This window comes from Drosophila bipectinata, chromosome 2L, assembly GCF_030179905.1.
Source record: "Drosophila bipectinata strain 14024-0381.07 chromosome 2L, DbipHiC1v2, whole genome shotgun sequence".
Taxonomy (NCBI): domain Eukaryota; kingdom Metazoa; phylum Arthropoda; class Insecta; order Diptera; family Drosophilidae; genus Drosophila; species Drosophila bipectinata.
Window position 1 is genome coordinate 1,836,080 of NC_091736.1, and position 17,647 is coordinate 1,853,726.

The window sequence follows — 17,647 nt, forward strand, 5'->3', positions numbered from 1 at the left end:
TACTAAAATGTATATTTTATTACAAAATATAAAAGGCAAAACTTTCTCTAAAGGGGGCTTATAATTTATAATTTAAATTTAAACTTAAATTTTAATTTTAATTCCGTTTAAGAATGACCAAAATAGTCCCGCCATTTCGATCAGGTTTCACGGGATGGGAACGGGAACAGGAAACTTCCTCGATTGCACATCTCAGGGGGTAGGGGGGTTGCATACAATTTACTAGTCGGAGTAACTAACATAACTGGAGGTAAGGCAACAACTGGATAGCTGCTCAGTAGCTGATCTTCTTCCGCAGCTTCAGCTGCTGCTGCTCCTGGCGCTCCTTCTCCCGATCCCGGTCGCGGTCCCTATCGCTGGACATACGATTCGCCGCTCCTCGGGTGATGTTATGATGCCAGTGGGCGGTAACTGCTGATGCTGGAGCCGAGGGGGGTGCCGTTGGCGTGGGAATCCCCGAATTGGAAGCGGACGTCGATGCCGAGGATCCAGATTCGCCGAAGACGCGCCGGGAAAGCTTGAAGCTGCCGCCGTTGCTGTGGCAGCCACCGCTATACTTGCAATTGTTGTTGGTTGTGCTGGGGCAGGGGAGCGCTGTTCCAGATGCTGCCGTACCACCGGTACCGGTTGCCACATGCTGCTTCCTCAGCAGCTTGGTGTTGTACTCGTCGAGGCGCGTGGAGCTCAGGGAGCGCTTGTTTCGTTTGGCCGCTGCTCCGATAATGCCGTGCTCGATGATAGCTTGGAGTTCGGCGCTGCCTCGTCCACTAAGACGGCTTGAATCTGGAGGATTGGAAGTGGGAGGGGGGGTAGGAGTGGAAGTTGAATTATTGTTCAGGCTGGTTAACTTGGTTTTCTGCAACGGATTCGAGTTCAGATCGAGCGTGGCGGATGCGGAGCGTGTGGCTATGTTAAAGTTATGGCTAGAGGAGGAGGCGGCCGAGGCGGAGACGGAGGAGGCGATACCAGACCCACTACCCAAGGCCGTGGGTATGGCCGAGACATCGCGATAGTACCGAGCTGTCGCCACCGTGCACGGTTGGCTTTGGGCCGCCGCCGGTGCCTGTTCTCCGGCATTGGGCCGTTGGTACCGAATCCGAGATCGCCCCCGCAGCGTCATGTGGTGATGCGACGTGCGGGCCGCACTGCCCCGCGTGGGTGGTATTGTGGCCGAACTGCCGGCACCACCACTCGACACCACAGGGATCTTGCTCTCGTTGATCGTGGCATAGGTTTTAAGAAGCTGCTTCTCCATCGGAAGGATCGGCTGATCCTGCACCTGCTGCTGCTGCTGTTCCGCCTTGCGCAGATGCTTCAGTTCCATTCTGGAGCCGGAAGACACCAAAGAAGGCATAGATAGAGGAGACAGTGGAAGAGAAGACAGGTGGGGGAAGACGGGATTCAAATATAGTACCCAATTACATAGATTTGTCAGGAAAGAGATAGAAACTTCGGGGACCAAAGTTTGTACTAATCTTGCAGATTCTTTCCAATAGACCAGGATGGGGGCTTTGGATAGAGTCTCTGCAAGACCATGACTCCCACAAGGAACTAAAATAATACTCCATATTAACTAACAAGCAACAAAAACAAGGCCAAAACATACAAGACGGTGCACAAATAAACATTGCAAGCATTTGCATAATAATTTTGATAATTTGTTGTTTATTATTAATTAATACTCATTTTTAAAATTTAATTTTAAAGCATGCACAAGAGAACACTAAATACAAACAATTAAAGTGGCTTTAAACTAAGATTAGCGGATAAAATAAAGTTAACTCCCCCAAGAGGAGGTCCTGGGTGTTAGGGTTGAGCTTGGGGATTTAAAAAATTAATATTAATAATATCTAAAAACAGTTTAACTGGTATATAGGTTAGTTGGTAGAATTTAGGGGATTTACACACAAAACTTTAATTGGAAATAATTAACCAGTTCGACTATATAATCGGTATATATATATACAACTCAACAGGGAAGGGGGATAAGTATCTTTTAGGGGTTTTCAAAGAAATAAAAGTAGTAATAATTAATTTAAAAAAAAAATAATAATAATTATTTTTAAGCAGAGCCGCACACGGAACGAAATGAAATCCAACAAAAGTCCAAAACAACGAGACGGGTGGTGGTGGGGGGGAGGAGAAATTGGGGACTCCTTCACTACTTACCTCTTGCTGTAAATGGCCAGGCTTCGGGTGCGACTGCTTCCCGAATTGGCCAAAATGTTAGTGGTATTGTTGTTGTTGTTATAGTTATTCAACGAGTTGCTTATATTATTATTGTTGTTGTTGTTGTTGTTATTGGTGTTGTTGCTGTTGCTGCTCCCGACACCGCCACCATTATTGTTGTTCAGATTATTGGCCAAAGTCGCTGCCGCCGTGTTCGCTGGTAAGCAGGATGAAGTGGGTTGTCCCGGCTTCAGGGTCGTGGCCATAACGCCATTGTTGTTGTTACGGAATGGCTGGGAACGTGCTCTCGTATGCCTCAGATTCGAATCCTGCTCGCTAGTTGGTTCAAAGTTCAAAAGGTTATCATCAAAGGGACTTCAAAGCTCAAAGGGACCACTCACCTGTTGCTGTTCACGTTCACCGAGCGGGAGTGATGCCTCCTGAGCGCCTTTATCTGGTTCAGCTTGTCGCCCTGCGTCTGGGCCTGCTTCTTTTCCAGCGCCGTTTGCGTCATCCTCACCGTGGAGGCGATGGTGTGACGAGCCGCCTCAAAGACACTAGCGCTGGGCTTGCGCAGCTTCTTCTCCGTGCAGCTAGCGGCGTCCGCAGCAGGACACAAGCCGGGACCCGAGTTCAGGCTGCTCCTATTCGATACAGGGCTGACCAAACGCCTCAGAGACGTGGCTATGACCGTGGAACGATTCGCAGCCGATGGAGATTTCCGGCGCCGCGTCGAAATGGTATAACTGGAGGAGATGGGCTGCTCGGCGGGCGCAGACACTGTATCCGTATCGTTATCATCGCTTATATTGGAATTGGGATCCTCAGTGCCGGACTGAAGGTACAGGGCGCGTTCATCCCGCTCCAGCTGCTGCTGCTCGGAGATCTCCTCATCGGTTTGATCCACAATTGACGCGTCGAGGGTATCGTGATCAGTAAGATGCATGGTGTCCACGCGCTGAGAGATGCCCTTCACACGGGTCAGTAACAGATCAACATGCTCCGCGGAGTCCGTCCCTATCTCCGCCAGTTTGCTCTTCAGCTCCAGACTGTTGATCCCGTAGGTATGCTGGAGGATGGGCAGCGTAGTTCGTCGTCGCATCCGCTCACCCTCCGACCACAGCCAACTTTGTTTGCTGAAGAAAGAATAGATTACATTAGTTTCTATAAGAAATGGGATAACCATGTATCTTACTCCTCCATCCACTGCTGCTGATGCCCAATGACCGATCCCGGCCTGCAGAGCCTCAGCCAAGCTATTGCCTCCAGCGCCGTGAACCCATAGTGCTTCATGATGTACGCCCCAATGAGGCTGCCAGTGCGTCCCAGTCCCGCCTTGCAGTGCACCGCAATGGCCCCCTTTGTGGTCTCGCATATCGAGAGGAACTTCTTCAGAATGGCATCGCTGGGCGTGCTGCCGTCAATGAAGAACAGATCCTTGTGGTCGAAACCGGCATTCTCGAAGGAAGACGCATGATAGACCTTGGCATTCAACCGAATAACCGTCGTGACGTTGTTATCCCGGAAGTAGGTAAAGTAGCGCTCGGGTGCATGGCAGGGATAGCCATTGGGAAGCGTCTTGCTCTTCTGGTGGGGGCCACAAAACGCGATAAACTTTTGGGGGACGATCCAGTTGAAGTCGCCGTTCTCCACTCGCTCGAAATACTCGTACTCGTCGGCATCGAAGTCGTCGAAATTGAAGAAGCCCGCCTGCAGGCCCTTGTGGACAGCATTGAGGCAGTCCAGCAGGGAGATCTTGAAGCTGCTGGGACCGTAGCTGGCGTCACAGAAGCGCGTGTAGGCGGGAATTTCGCCGGCGACCAGCGGCCGGTACGCCTCCTGGGGCGTCTTATTCAGGTAGATGATCTGGATAGGCAGTTCCAAGTTAATAAATATACTTCATAGATAGCTGGGAGGATCACTTACTGCATATGATCCAATCAGGTAGGCGGCATTGAGTCGCTTTGCCGGATTCATGGAAGTGTAGTGGACGATTTTCTTGTTGGCATGGCACTTGGCCTTCAGCTTTGTGTTCAGCTTCATGCAGTATCTGTAGAGCATGCATATGTTCAGAGGTCCAAAGTCGTTGTAGAAGTTCTCGTAGATGAACTCCTCATCTATGCTGAAGTAATGGGTATTCGTGGTGTTCTGTGGCTTGATGTTCTTCTTAAAGGCCACAAAGTACAGGCGGTCTGAAAGTTGACGGATTATAGGTAAGCATGTCACTCAATGTCGGGTTGTTGGGGTTTACCTTCCTGCATCTCTGAGGCGCAGACCAACAGATCCGAGTTGTCGTCGTCCAACATCTTGGCAGGCTGGCTGAGACTACGGCAGCGACTCTTTGGCGTCTGGAAAGAGATTAAACATAGAGTCTTGAGTAACTTTCAACTGCCTTAATAGGAGAACTTGTAGATACCCTGGGCATTCTGAGGATAAAAGCCTTGGAATTCATTTAAAATAAAATATTAGAGACTTCCTGAGCACCTGGAGCACCTGAAGTATCATACATATTAGATCAATATCAACTAGAAAGAAACCCAATCACTGAGCATCGCTCGCTGAAACCCCCCCTTTTGTTTATTAACGACTTTTGTTGGCAACAAAATGCGCCCACACCGACTTCCACACAAAAAACCCGACCTGGCCATAATTGGATGCCAGTAAATGATGTTTTCCGCAAAGGGTGTTCCACATCCACAGATACATATACATGTATCTGTATCTAAATAATGTCTTTTGTACGTACATATCTATTGAAGTGGAAACATGTGTTCTGTTTGTCACTTTGGCAGTAACTTTATGAGTATATCTGCCACCCTAACCCCCTAACCCCAGCTACTAAACGCAGTTCCTTGACTGGCTTGCTCCACTTTTGCCACCAGCCGTAGTCGAATGTAGGTGATGGTTTCCATATCGATATGCATATAGCCATCAGTCAGGCACTCATTCTATCAAGTCGTCAGTTCCACCAAACAATGGGCCGAGCCGAGGCGAGGAGAACTCGAATGGGGGAACACTCTTATAGAAAGTCGTGAGGAAAATCCGAGAAAGTCACGTCCCTATGGAAATTCATGAGGGTTACAAAGAGTGCCCATGGCATCATTTCAATTAAGTTTATTGCTTTTCAAAGGCAAGATTATAAGAGAATATTTAAGATTTAAGAAATGATTTCTTTTCCAAAATATATCCTTCTTAATCTTCTTGAAGGAATATTTCTCACTCTGGGGCGTTTCCTGTACTTTAATGGCCTGAGATCCTCGGAAATTACGATGTTGACCCATCACCCCAAGTGTTACACACATGGGGGGACTCCTGGGGGGCACATGTATGTAAATATTCGATTTTATGCAAATTCGTAACCTTTTCCATCCACAAACTTAAGCAGCGGTTGGCGTGCCTTTGCCGATTTTTTGGAGCCCGCACCAGGACATGGTTAGTCCTTTTTATCCTTTCATCTTCCGCCCCTTACCACCAGACCACCATGCTTTATGTATTTCCTCTTCCTGGCTTTAAAGTTTAAAAGTCAAGACAGCTGGCGGCTTTTTATGGCACATTTGCATGTCGACCAAGGGGTTTCGAACCGGGCCAGATCCAAACTTAGATTTCAATCGGGCCACCAAAGGTGTAGCTACTATATACAGGTCTATATATCGCATGACATTGGGCGGACCTCGAGAAACGGAAATGAAAATAGCTTAAGATATCAGGATATATGGGGCAAGTCACGCTGCCACAAAAGGTGAAGGAAGGCTGAAACAGAAACCTCATACCTAAGGTTCACTGTACTACAACAACGCCCTCTGGCGGCGATCGAGAGCAATCTAACAAATTCTAACTGTGAATCTCCCCCCATTCATTCCAATTGAGTTTTTTTTTTCTCCGGCCTTTACTTTGCCCCTCTCTTTCGCATATCCCCCAACTATCGGTGATCATTCCTAAATATAGCGGTAATATGCAATTCAATGGCTTCTCTTTGCTCTCCGCTCTCCTTCTCTCATTGATGGGAGTTTTGGGAGTTGATAAAAATTCCAACAAACACCAACTAGTACAACTCCCACGTGACGACAACATAACGCACACAATGATACATACTGATGGATGTGTGTATGTATGTATTTATGTACTTATTATATATAAATATACATAAGTATCTGGCTTATCTGCCACCACACAGAACAAATAAGTAAACATAAAACGATAGAAACGACCACTACTCTCCCTTAGTCTCCAGTTGGACATTGAAATCCCGATATCTGGGCTGGGCACGTTGATGGCCATTAAAAACAATGGTCATTTGAAAAGCGACGACTTTGTTGGCGGCAAACAAACGAGTTTTTAAATATAGCTTAGGCCCCAGTGACGTCACCAAAAGAAAAAACTAACCAAGAATGACAGCAAAAAGCGGCTCAAAATACAAGCCACGACACGACTAAAGGCTAGCCGTTTTTCTTTTTGTACAAGTTTGTGTGGAAATTGGAAGCGTTAAGCGTTCACAGATTTTTGCCGCGCTCGTATACCACAACAAAAACACCGCACACATACACATACACACATAGAAGCGTTGATTACAACGGCAACAGCATTCACCTGCAACCCACTCCCCATCCGCCCCCCCCTCCCACCAGACTCGCTCAACTATTTGCCGCTCTCGACTACTGCGCATGCCTTGGAGCTCTCAAAAAGCTGCTCTCCCCAAGAGTATGGGGCTCTGTATCTATGTGTGTGTGTGTGAGAGTGTTGTGTATTAATAAAAAGCAACCAACGCATTTTTCTACTAAAACCCCAACACAAATCGGAAAAAAGAATGCGAGAATGCGATGTTGTTGTGTACTGCGTAATCAATTTTTTGGGGGAACAATTTCTGGACTATTTTCGTGGCATTTTCCCGGCCGAAGGGGTTTCTTTCCAGGCTAAATAGTATCGCGGAGTGGGAGATGTTACAGTTGCACAGTTTTTTCTTTTTGGTTTTTTTTTATGGTACGTGGCGCTGCGGACCTGATGGATGGCCAGGCAGGTGGGGCCAGGAAGACTCACCTAAATTGGGGTTTCACACTTTCGTCGTAATTGTTGCGGATGGATGTGGCACGGATCGGGAATACAGGGGAACCGAGGAGGCAGCAACACCAGCCAAAATCCACACCACACTCTGCATAACACTACAAATTTTGTTGGATATAATTTTTTTGGATTTTATCTGTATTTTTTTTGTACTATTTTTAAAATTTTGTCAAACGAATATTCCACATAGAATTTAGTGTACGTCTGTAACTGTCTGGTTTAACTTAACAACATTTTCAACGCGAGCTTTTGCACTTTGATTCTCGGCTCATTTGTTTTCTTTTCTCTGTTATTTATTTTCAAATAACACAGCGAACCGCTCACGAGCAAAACGCAGCGCCCGAGGTAAGCTTGGGTTTGTCCACTTGTCCGAGTTTAAAAATAAACTGAATGTTAGAAGGCAAGGTAAAAGTTTAAAAGATTAGAACAGCTACTGGGCACACTGTTTGATATGATATCTGGACACACTGCTTTGGTTGGCTTATCAACCAGGGTTGCCATTTTAGCTTTTTTTTTAAGTTTTGCAACACTAGGCACCATCAATTTTTGTTTGAATTTTATTGTTTTCATCTTTATTAAGCACATTTTCTTAAATATTTACAAAAGTTTTTAAAAACAACCTTTAAAAATGTTCTTTATGCAACATCACTAGTTTTTCGTGATCCTTTTTGGGATGCGATATATCGATACTTTTTTTAAACACCGCGCGAAAAAGGAAATTCAAATAATAAATTACAATATTGCTTCGAAGATTCTAATAAAAGGATGAATGAAACCTTAAATTATAAGTAAAATGTAAGAATTAGAAATATTTATGATTTATAAATTAAGAGGCAGAATTCTGTAGATCATGGCAAGATCAAAAACCCTGACTCTGTTAAATAACATTTTATTTACACCTTTGGCTCTGTTATACTTCACGCACACATCTTCTTGTAGAGTGTATCTATGAGCAATGCATTTTTGAGGTAAAGAGGAAAACGGAGATACAGGCCTACCTACCATACATCAGGTATCTACAAACAACGTTCTCTGGCTCTCCCAACTACACTAAAAAGTATCTGAAGGGTACTTTCAACTAAGACAGTTGAAAAAATAACAAATTCCCTTATTTTAAACATGATATTTTTTATAATGGAATAAATATCTAATAATATAATTTGTAAAATAAGTTTATTTATATTTTAAATTATTTTTCTCAGTGGACTATATTTAGCTCTCGCAACCGCTCACTTGTTGCTGAGATTGCGGGTGAAGTTTTCATCCTTAGCTCATTCTCGAGTGTGGATCTGTGGCGATCGGTTTCGGTTTCGGATTCGGATTCGGGTTGGGAACGTACCGCCCCAATCTTTTGGAATTTTCTTTCCGATTGTCTTGGAAAATAAATATCTTCTTCGCCGCGTGCCCTCAATGTGTTGGTGTATCTGTATCTGTATCTGTGTGTGCCTGTGTTGTGGAGTTTAAAAAAAGAAGTCGAAAAGTGTTTGCTGCATCAACAAAAAAAAAACAAAAAAAAAAAAAAAGGAAAATAAAACACGTTGTGTGTTTGTTGTTTTGTCTGTATAACAGAAAAATACAATTTTTGGAAGGCCCGCCACGAAACTATCTTTGACCGATCAAAACAATCCGGTAAGTTGAATATGTATCTTCAAGGAGCACATTTACAGTTAGTATCTGGGTTCCACGCGGAGTTTATACGCAGTTCCAAACAGCTGCAGTTCGTCGGTATCTGTCTCTCGCTCCAACTTGGTGGTTTATCTTTAGCCCTGTTTTTGTTGCTACTTGCCACTCCACTCCATTTCCCTCCTCCTCCTCCTCCTCCGCATCCGTCTCGAGATAACCCGTGGAACCCTATGTACATATACTTGGGGGGTAAAGGGTATACTAGATTTTTTTGGGGCTTTTTCGACTAGAAACTATTAGTTCCATGACTATATCTATGAGATACATTCCATTTTAAGGTTCAGATCTCTAGTTTCTTAAAAGTTAAAGTGCAATTACTTAGCTAGAAATATTTTGTGGATTATGCATACTGTTGCATATAGAAACATGATGCCATAAGGCTACTATCCATCCAACTATGTACATGTATATGATGGCATGTGGACTCAAAAAGTGCATGGCCAAGCGGATTTTCTTTATAGCTGCGACAATGGGACGGCAGCTAATTAAAATGTGAGCCGAGCTTGTCGCCTTGAGATACAAGATACAAGATACATAGATGTGCATCCGACGAATTCATTTATATAGATTAGATTGCTGTGGACTGTGGGGGCAGAAAAGGATTTAGTTGGTTTCGGGGCCGGGTCCGGGTCGGTCTCTAATTATAGCCAATCTTCTGACTATCGCAGGCTGATCTCATATATATATTTTTGGAGACGTGTTAGACTTCCACAACATGTGTGCTCCAGACAGTAGTGAATTGAAATATGGAACTGGGAGTGGGGGTTCTTGGGTCTTGGTGGGCATGATGCATATAGTATACAAAAGTAAACATACAGTGGTCCCTGGAGATGAACTATGAAATATATGAGGGGTTTTGGGGTAATAATCCTATCCTTTAAGGTTCTTAGGGCTATAAGATCTTGGTTAGTTAAGGGAATATTTAAATGTATGTCTTCTCTGGGGTTCACTGTATCAAAAAATGGTATTCCTTGGTCAGAAATTGAAAATATAAACAGCATCTCCAGCAAAACTAAGAAAACCAGGCAATTGTATGAGCAAATTTTTATGAACTGGCCATACATATATACTGTATATATATATACAATAAACATTAGATCACCGACATACACACAGAAATATGGAGAATCGAGAACTGTGGAGTGCTCCACTGCTGCTCCATTATTTACCCACAAACACACACACACACTCATCAGCCTTTCTATATGGCTTATTTGTTTATTTTTGCCAGTTTCCTCCTCCTCCGGGCCCAAATCGGTCTGGAATGAAAACGAAATTAAACCAAACACAACCAGTAGAGTAATTAAAGTCTGGAGGGAATCGTACCAGAGAGAAGTCATATACTCAGACCGGAGGAATGAATGTATCTGTGAATGAACTCTTATCGGGGACAGATGAAATTATGAAACACATATATGTATTTTTAGACAGCGGCTCCATGTTTGGGTCTAGAAAATGTGCTGACTGGCGGGGCTTTAAGAATTCCCTGGGTTATCTTTTCAGTTTGTAGAACAGTTTTTGAGATTCTAGTATTCTGATAAGAAACCGAAACTCCGACTTGAAGACTACTACTAGAGATATGGAAGTTCTCTTGAAGTCTAAGCATTATTTAAGAAATTAAATAATATTCTATAGATTTAACCCTCTCTTTAAGATTAACCCTCTCTAGTTTAAGTCCTAAACTACTAAACTATAACCCAAAAAACTGATAAACCCCAGCAATCGAACGCACCAGGCAACAACGGCTTAGGTCTTACCCACACGCACACCCCACTATCGGCACTATAGTGTTTATAATATATATATATAAAGTCGGGCCTGATAGGATCCATTCAGTTTCAGTTTCAGTTCAAGATTTAGCTTCTCAGTTGGTGCGTAAGATTCGTTGGGCGCGGATGCCTTTTTTTTTAAATGGTACAAAAATAAATCAGTTTTCCTTCTTTTTTGTTTTTTTTTTTCTAAAAGAAAATTGGAGCATCTCTCGGTTGATAAGCGGATCAAAGTGGGGGCAAGAAACTAGATGTTTGTTTAGTAACTAATCCCATTTTTTTTTTAATCTTTTCAGCTTTGGGATTAACATAAAAACATGAACGAATCAAGTCTATAAAGTGGATGAAGAATCAGGGGCAGGAGCAGAGTGGTTGAGTAAGTTAAAGGATATAATATCATACTTATATAATTAATTAAAATTATAAAATTAATCACTAATTATTTTTATGAATTTTAGATTTAATAAGGAAGGATCACGTGGCTGGTGGCAGTCTCCCCCAAGAGAAACCGAGTTCCATCCCCACAGAAACCGAAACGAACGAAAGAAGAGCAACTGATTAAAGCTCCGGCCGGAAGTCCCCCAGTGGAACACTTGGAACGCGACCCCAACAACCCGCGAGTGGGCCCGCGAACGAGAGAAAGAGCCAGCAAGATGTTGGAGCTGCGGCTTATCGCCGTGGTCTTTGTGCTGGGGCTACTAGCCAGCGATCTGGGATCGGCGGAACCGCAACGCCAGCCCCAGCACGGCAGGCGGGACAGGCCGAGAAATCCACCCCGGCAGTACATCAAAACGCATCCCTGCGAGAGGTCCTCGTGCTACCCGGCCACCGGTAATCTTCTGATTGGCAGGGAAAACCGCCTGACCGCCAGTTCCACCTGTGGTCTGCAGTCTCCGGAGCGGTTCTGCATCCTCTCCCATCTGCAGGACAAGAAGTGCTTCCTGTGCGACACGCGGGAGGTGACGCGGAACGATCCGTACAAGAACCATCGCATCGGACAGATCATCTACAAGACCAAGCCGGGCACCAACCTGCCCACCTGGTGGCAGTCGGAGAACGGCCGCGAGAATGCCACCATTCAGCTGGACCTGGAGGCGGAGTTCCACTTCACCCACTTGATCATCACGTTCACCACCTTCCGACCGGCGGCCATGTACATCGAGAGGTCCTTTGACTTCGGCAAGACGTGGCACGTTTACCGCTACTTCGCCTACGACTGCAAGGAATCCTTCCCAGGAGTGTCCACTGTCCTGCACAACATCACCGATGTGATGTGTACGTCACGGTATTCGAACGTGGAGCCCTCGCGGAACGGTGAGGTGATCTTCAGGGTGCTGCCGCCCAACATCAATGTGTCGGATCCGTATGCGGAGCACGTCCAGAACCAACTGAAGATGACCAACCTGAGGATCCAGCTGACCAAGCTGCACAAGCTGGGCGACAATCTGTTGGACAGCCGGCTGGAGAATGAGGAGAAGTACTACTACGGCATCTCCAACATGGTGGTGCGAGGATCCTGCTCGTGCTACGGCCACGCCTCCCAGTGCCTGCCGCTGGATCCGCACTTCAATCCCGCGGACAACGAGGACGGCATGGTGCACGGACGCTGCGAGTGCACCCACAACACCCAGGGCCTGAACTGCGACACCTGCGAGGACTTCTTCAACGACCTGCCCTGGAAGCCGGCCTTCGGAAAGCAGACGAACGCCTGCAAGAAGTGCGAGTGCAACGACCACGCCGTCAGCTGCCACTTCGACGAGGCGGTGTTCGCCGCCTCCGGCAATGTGTCCGGCGGAGTGTGCGACAACTGCATGCACAACACCCAGGGTCAGCACTGCGAGGAGTGCAAGCCGTTCTTCTATCGCGACCCCGAGCAGGACATCCGGTCGGAGTTCGCCTGCCAGCACTGCGACTGTGATCCCCGCGGCTCCCTGGACGAGGGCATCTGCGATTCGGTGAACGACCCCGAGAACGGCGCCATTGCCGGATCCTGTCACTGCAAGCCCTTCGTCACAGGACGTCGCTGCGATCTGTGCAAGGACGGATACTGGAACCTCCAGCCGGACAATCCCGAGGGCTGTGAGTCCTGCACCTGCAACACCCTGGGCACGGTCAACAACTCCGGCTGCGTGATGCACACGGGTGAGTGCAAGTGCAAGCGGTTCGTCACCGGCAAGGACTGCAACCAGTGTATGCCGGAAACCTATGGCCTGTCCGAATCGGAGGAGGGATGCTCGCTGTGTAACTGCGATGCCGGTGGATCGTACGACAACTTCTGTGACGTGGTGTCTGGACAGTGTCGCTGCCGTCCCCACATGACCGGACGTACTTGCTCGCAGCCCAAGCAGAACTACTTTATTCCCTCGCTGGAGGAAGTGCACGAGGCGGAGGTCATTGATGAGTGCATCTCCTACGGTCCCAATGGTAACTGCAGCCTGGTCGCCGAGACTCCGGACGGCAGCTTCACGGGCATTGGCTTCACCAGTGTGCCGGAGAACACAGAGGTAGTCTTCACCGTCGAAGACATTCCCCGCTCCATGCCCTACGACGTGGTGATCCGCTACCAGAGCACTTCGCGCGGCGACTGGGAAGATGCCTACATTACCCTGGTCCGGCCCGACCAAATCGATCCCGACGGTGAGTGCGGAGAAGTTGCAGCGGCTCATGCTGCCCCAGAAGCCCGGGTACCGTTCTCCCTGCCCGATCGCAATCGCCAGGTGGTGGCCCTGCCGGATGTCTGCCTGGAGGCCGGCAAGGTGTACAAGTTCCGGATTCATTTCGAACGGAAGCGCCACAATGAGGACAGCCCCACGGCCACGATCCTGATCGATTCTCTTACACTGATCCCCCGCATTGAGGTTACTCCGATCTTCACGGGATCCCCGATGGCCGACCTGCGCCGGAAGGAGTACGCCCGGTACAACTGCAACAGCTCGCTGTACGACATCAACTACAAGGCACCGCCAGAGTGCCAGTACCTGGACAACTACGTGAGCACGTATGTCCACGACGGAGCCAGGATGTGCAACTGCAATCCCACGGGCTCCCTGAGCAAGGAGTGCGACTCCAACGGAGGCTACTGCCAGTGCAAGCCGAATGTGGTGGGCCGGCAGTGCGACCAGTGTGCTCCGGGCACCTACGGCTTCGGACCGGAGGGATGCAAGGCCTGCGACTGCAACAGCATCGGATCGAAGGACAATAACTGCGACCTGATCACCGGCCAGTGCACGTGCGCCCCGAATACCTACGGCCGGGAGTGCAACCAATGCCAGCCGGGCTTCTGGAACTTCCCAGATTGCCGGGCTTGCCAGTGCAACGGACATGCTGCCCAGTGCGATCCCATCAAGGGTACATGCTTGGAGTGCCAGGTAATATGCGATTCCTCCAAGGATTTGAATTCTTTATAGCCTAACCCTTTGGTTGTTCTCCCTTAGGACTTCACCACCGGCTATAGCTGCGACAGCTGCTTGGAAGGATACTACGGAAACCCTCTGCTGGGAAGCGAGATCGGATGCCGACCCTGCCGCTGCCCGGAAACGGTGGCCAGCGGACTGTCTCACGCCGATGGCTGTTCCCTGGACACTCGCAACAACAACATGGTCTGCCACTGCCAGGAGGGCTATGCCGGTTCCCGGTGCGAGATCTGCGCCGATAACTTCTTCGGCCAGACGGAGAACGGAGGCACTTGCTCCAAATGCGACTGCAGCAACAACATCGATCCCTACAACACTGGCAACTGTGACCGCCAGTCGGGAGCTTGTCTGAAGTGCTTGTACAACACCACCGGCGACCACTGCGAGCTCTGCCAGGATGGTTTCTACGGCGATGCCCTCCAGCAGAACTGCCAGACGTGCGACTGCGACTTCCTTGGAACGAACAACACCGTGGCGCACTGTGACCGGTTCACGGGCCAGTGCCCTTGCCTGCCGAATGTCCAGGGTGTGCGATGTGACCAGTGCGCCGTGAACCACTGGAAGATTGCTTCCGGCGAGGGATGCGAGTCCTGCAACTGCGATCCCATCGGTGCCCTGCAGGAGCAGTGCAACTCGTACACCGGCCAGTGCCTGTGCAAGCCCGGATTCGGTGGCAGGGCGTGCAACCAGTGCGAGGCCCGCTACTGGGGCAATCCCAACGAGAAGTGCCAGCCCTGCGAGTGCGATCAGTTCGGCGCTGCCGACTTCCAGTGCGACCGGGAGACGGGTCAGTGCGTCTGCCACGAGGGAATCGGGGGCTACAAGTGCAACGAGTGCGCCCGCGGCTACATCGGACAGTTCCCCCACTGCTCGCCGTGTGGTGAGTGCTTCAACAACTGGGACCTGATCCTGAACGCCCTGGAAGAGTCGACGGCAGCCACCATCCAGAGGGCCAAGGAGATCAAGCAAGTGGGCGCCACTGGAGCGTACACGGCCGAGTTCAGCGAACTGGACAAGAAGCTGCAGCACATCCGGGATCTCCTCCAGAATACCTCGGTTAGCTTGGTGGACATTGACAAGTTGGATGCGGAAACGAAGATCCTGAAGGACCAACTGCTGGCCTCCCACGGACGGTTGAGCGAAACCGAGAGCAACCTGGACGACATCTACAATTCCCTGAGCTTGTCTGGCGTGGAACTGGAGGGCTTGCAGAACCACTCACTGTTGGTGCAAAAGCTGTCCAAGGAGCTGAGGGAGAACGGCATCCAGCTGCAGGAATCCAACATTGACGGAGCTCTGAACCTCACCCGACATGCCTACGAGAAGGTCAGCAACCTGTCCACCCTCAAGGACGAGGCCAACGAGCTGGCCTCCAACACAGAGCACAACTGCAAGCGCGTGGAGATCTTGTCCAACAAGATCCATGGAGAGGCCGAGGGATTAGTCAACAATGACAACATGATTGCCGAATACCGCAGGGATCTGACCAGTCTGACCGCCCAGATTCCGGAACTCAACAACCAGGTGTGCGGCAAGCTAGGCGATCCCTGCGACAGCCTGTGCGGTGGAGCCGGCTGCGGGCACTGCGGCGGCTTCCTCTCCTGTGAGCACGGAGCCAAGACCCATGCCGAGGAGGCCCTCAAAGTGGCCAAGGACGCCGAGGTGGCCATAACGAGCAAGAAGGACCAGGCCGATCAGACGATCCGCGCCCTGACCCAGGCGAAGCTGAATGCCTCGGAGGCCTACGAAAAGGCCAAGCGAGGCTTCGAGCAATCCGAACGCTATCTGAACCAAACGAATGCCAACCTGAAGCAGGCCGCCGAGCTGATCACGGCCATCGAGAACTTCCAGGACAACAAAACCGCTGCTCCGGCTGAGAGCAAGAAATTGGCCGAGGAAACCCTTAGTCTGGACCTCAAGCTGGAGCCCAAGGAGATCGAGTTGCTCGGCACCAAAATCAACGATGCCGTGGCCTCGCTGAAAAACGTGGAATCGATCATCTACAAGACCCGACCCGACTTGGACAGGGTCAACCACCTACAGAGCACTGCCAATGCTACCAAGGAAACTGCCAACCAAATCCTCGACACTGCCAACACCGTGGTGGAGAACCTAGAGGCTGCCGACGAGTCCCAGAGCAAGGCCCAGGATGCCATTCAGCAGGCCAACAGCAACATTGAGCTGGCTGCCAAGGATCTCGAGAAGATCGATGAGGAGACGAATGCCGCCGAGGCTCCGGCCAACAAGACGGCCCAGCAAGTCGAGGAATTGGCCAAGAAACTGCAGCGCCTGCAGAACAACATTGTTAAGAACGATCGGGACGCCAAGGAGATCACCAAGGAGGCGGCCAACGTCAAGTTGGAGGCCATGCGTGCGGCGGGAGAGGCCAACAACCTGCAATCGGCCACCAGTGCCACCAACCAGACCCTAACCGATCGGGCCAGTCGCTCGGAGAACGCCAGGGAGCGGGCCAAGCAACTGCTGACGAGGGCCTCCAAGCTAACAGTCGACACGAATGCCAAGCTGAGGGATCTGAACGAACTGCAGATGGTGTATCAGAACAAGAACCAGGAGCTGCTCGAACTCCAGGCCGAGATCGGCCCACTGAGCGGTCAGCTCAACGAATACTTGCAATACATCCAGAAGAAGGTCCAGGACTACAAGCAGTGCTAGTGAAATGTGAGTATTGAGAAATGTTAAGGGGATTCCCTCTTTAAAGATGGCATTGGCTTAGAGATCATACACACATATATCGATAACTGTTTTACGATAGTAAGGAGCCTTTACTAAATTAATTGAACTTCAAAACTTTATATTTTCAGATTTCTCTGCGAGGCCATTTTTCAATTGCCATATTCATGAACAAATAAGCGAAATTGCGAATAACAAAAATCGAGTTAAAAAGCAATAATAATAATGAAAAATACAATTACAAAGGCAACAGTTATTATGTAACCACTGTTAAGTTACCGTTACGTTTTGTACTCTAAGCGAAAACCAACACTGCAATGTTAATTTTAAAAATTGATCAAATGAAATTAAAATGCCTTCATTTTGAATGTGTACACACTGAGCTAAGTTTTCTTACACTATCCCTATATCATTTTGTAATACAATTAATGTAATTAAATAAAACTACTTAAATGTGAGAATAATGTATTGTATTTGTTTGGGTTTGGAAAAGCGCAAGAGAACCAACAGATTTAACAGAGAGCGACAGGTGAGGAGAGCGTCTATGTGTTTACAGTTGAAAATAAATAAATATAATTTATTGTTTATATAAAAATAATTACAATTTTTATTTTTAACAAAAGTTTAAAGTGAACTCCAGTAAAACTTCTTTACTGCCATCATTTAGTTACCTGAAAAAAACAAATATTTATAATACTAAACTTAAAATTTATTCTTCAATTAATGACTCTTCACTGTATCCATGTTCCTATGTATTGGTCCTTATGCTACCTCAAAGATTGCCATTTTATTCCATTCCGTTTTGTTTTAGTTCTTCTGCACATCGCGTGCGGTTGTTTGTTTTATTTTTGTTTTCAATTTTTG

General features: G+C 48.0%; 2 protein-coding genes across 3 annotated transcripts; one reads left to right on the forward strand and one right to left on the reverse strand.

Annotated features, from left to right (window-relative positions):
* Cdc14 (cell division cycle protein 14) lies at nt 1-7,613 on the reverse strand. Of its 2 annotated transcripts, XM_017249964.3 has the most exons (8): nt 7,381-7,613; nt 7,204-7,325; nt 4,421-4,517; nt 4,096-4,361; nt 3,365-4,035; nt 2,571-3,305; nt 2,170-2,505; nt 1-1,325 (listed from the first exon to the last, which is right to left on the reverse strand). In XM_017249964.3, exons 3-8 carry the CDS (start codon nt 4,473-4,475, stop codon nt 275-277), a joined length of 3,114 nt encoding a protein of 1,037 aa, XP_017105453.3. In that variant the 5' UTR covers nt 4,476-4,517; nt 7,204-7,325; nt 7,381-7,613; the 3' UTR covers nt 1-274. The 2 variants fall into 2 exon arrangements, with proteins under 2 accessions (XP_017105453.3, XP_017105454.3); XM_017249965.3 differs by having other exon boundaries at nt 629-783; nt 7,204-7,608.
* An 880-nt stretch (nt 7,614-8,493) lies between these two features.
* LanB1 (laminin subunit beta-1) lies at nt 8,494-17,247 on the forward strand. The gene is made up of 5 exons (XM_043213280.2): nt 8,494-8,856; nt 10,976-11,055; nt 11,138-14,047; nt 14,114-16,771; nt 16,915-17,247. Exons 3-4 carry the CDS (start codon nt 11,333-11,335, stop codon nt 16,763-16,765), a joined length of 5,367 nt encoding a protein of 1,788 aa, XP_043069215.1. The 5' UTR covers nt 8,494-8,856; nt 10,976-11,055; nt 11,138-11,332; the 3' UTR covers nt 16,766-16,771; nt 16,915-17,247.
* The last annotated feature ends 400 nt before the right edge of the window (nt 17,248-17,647 follow it).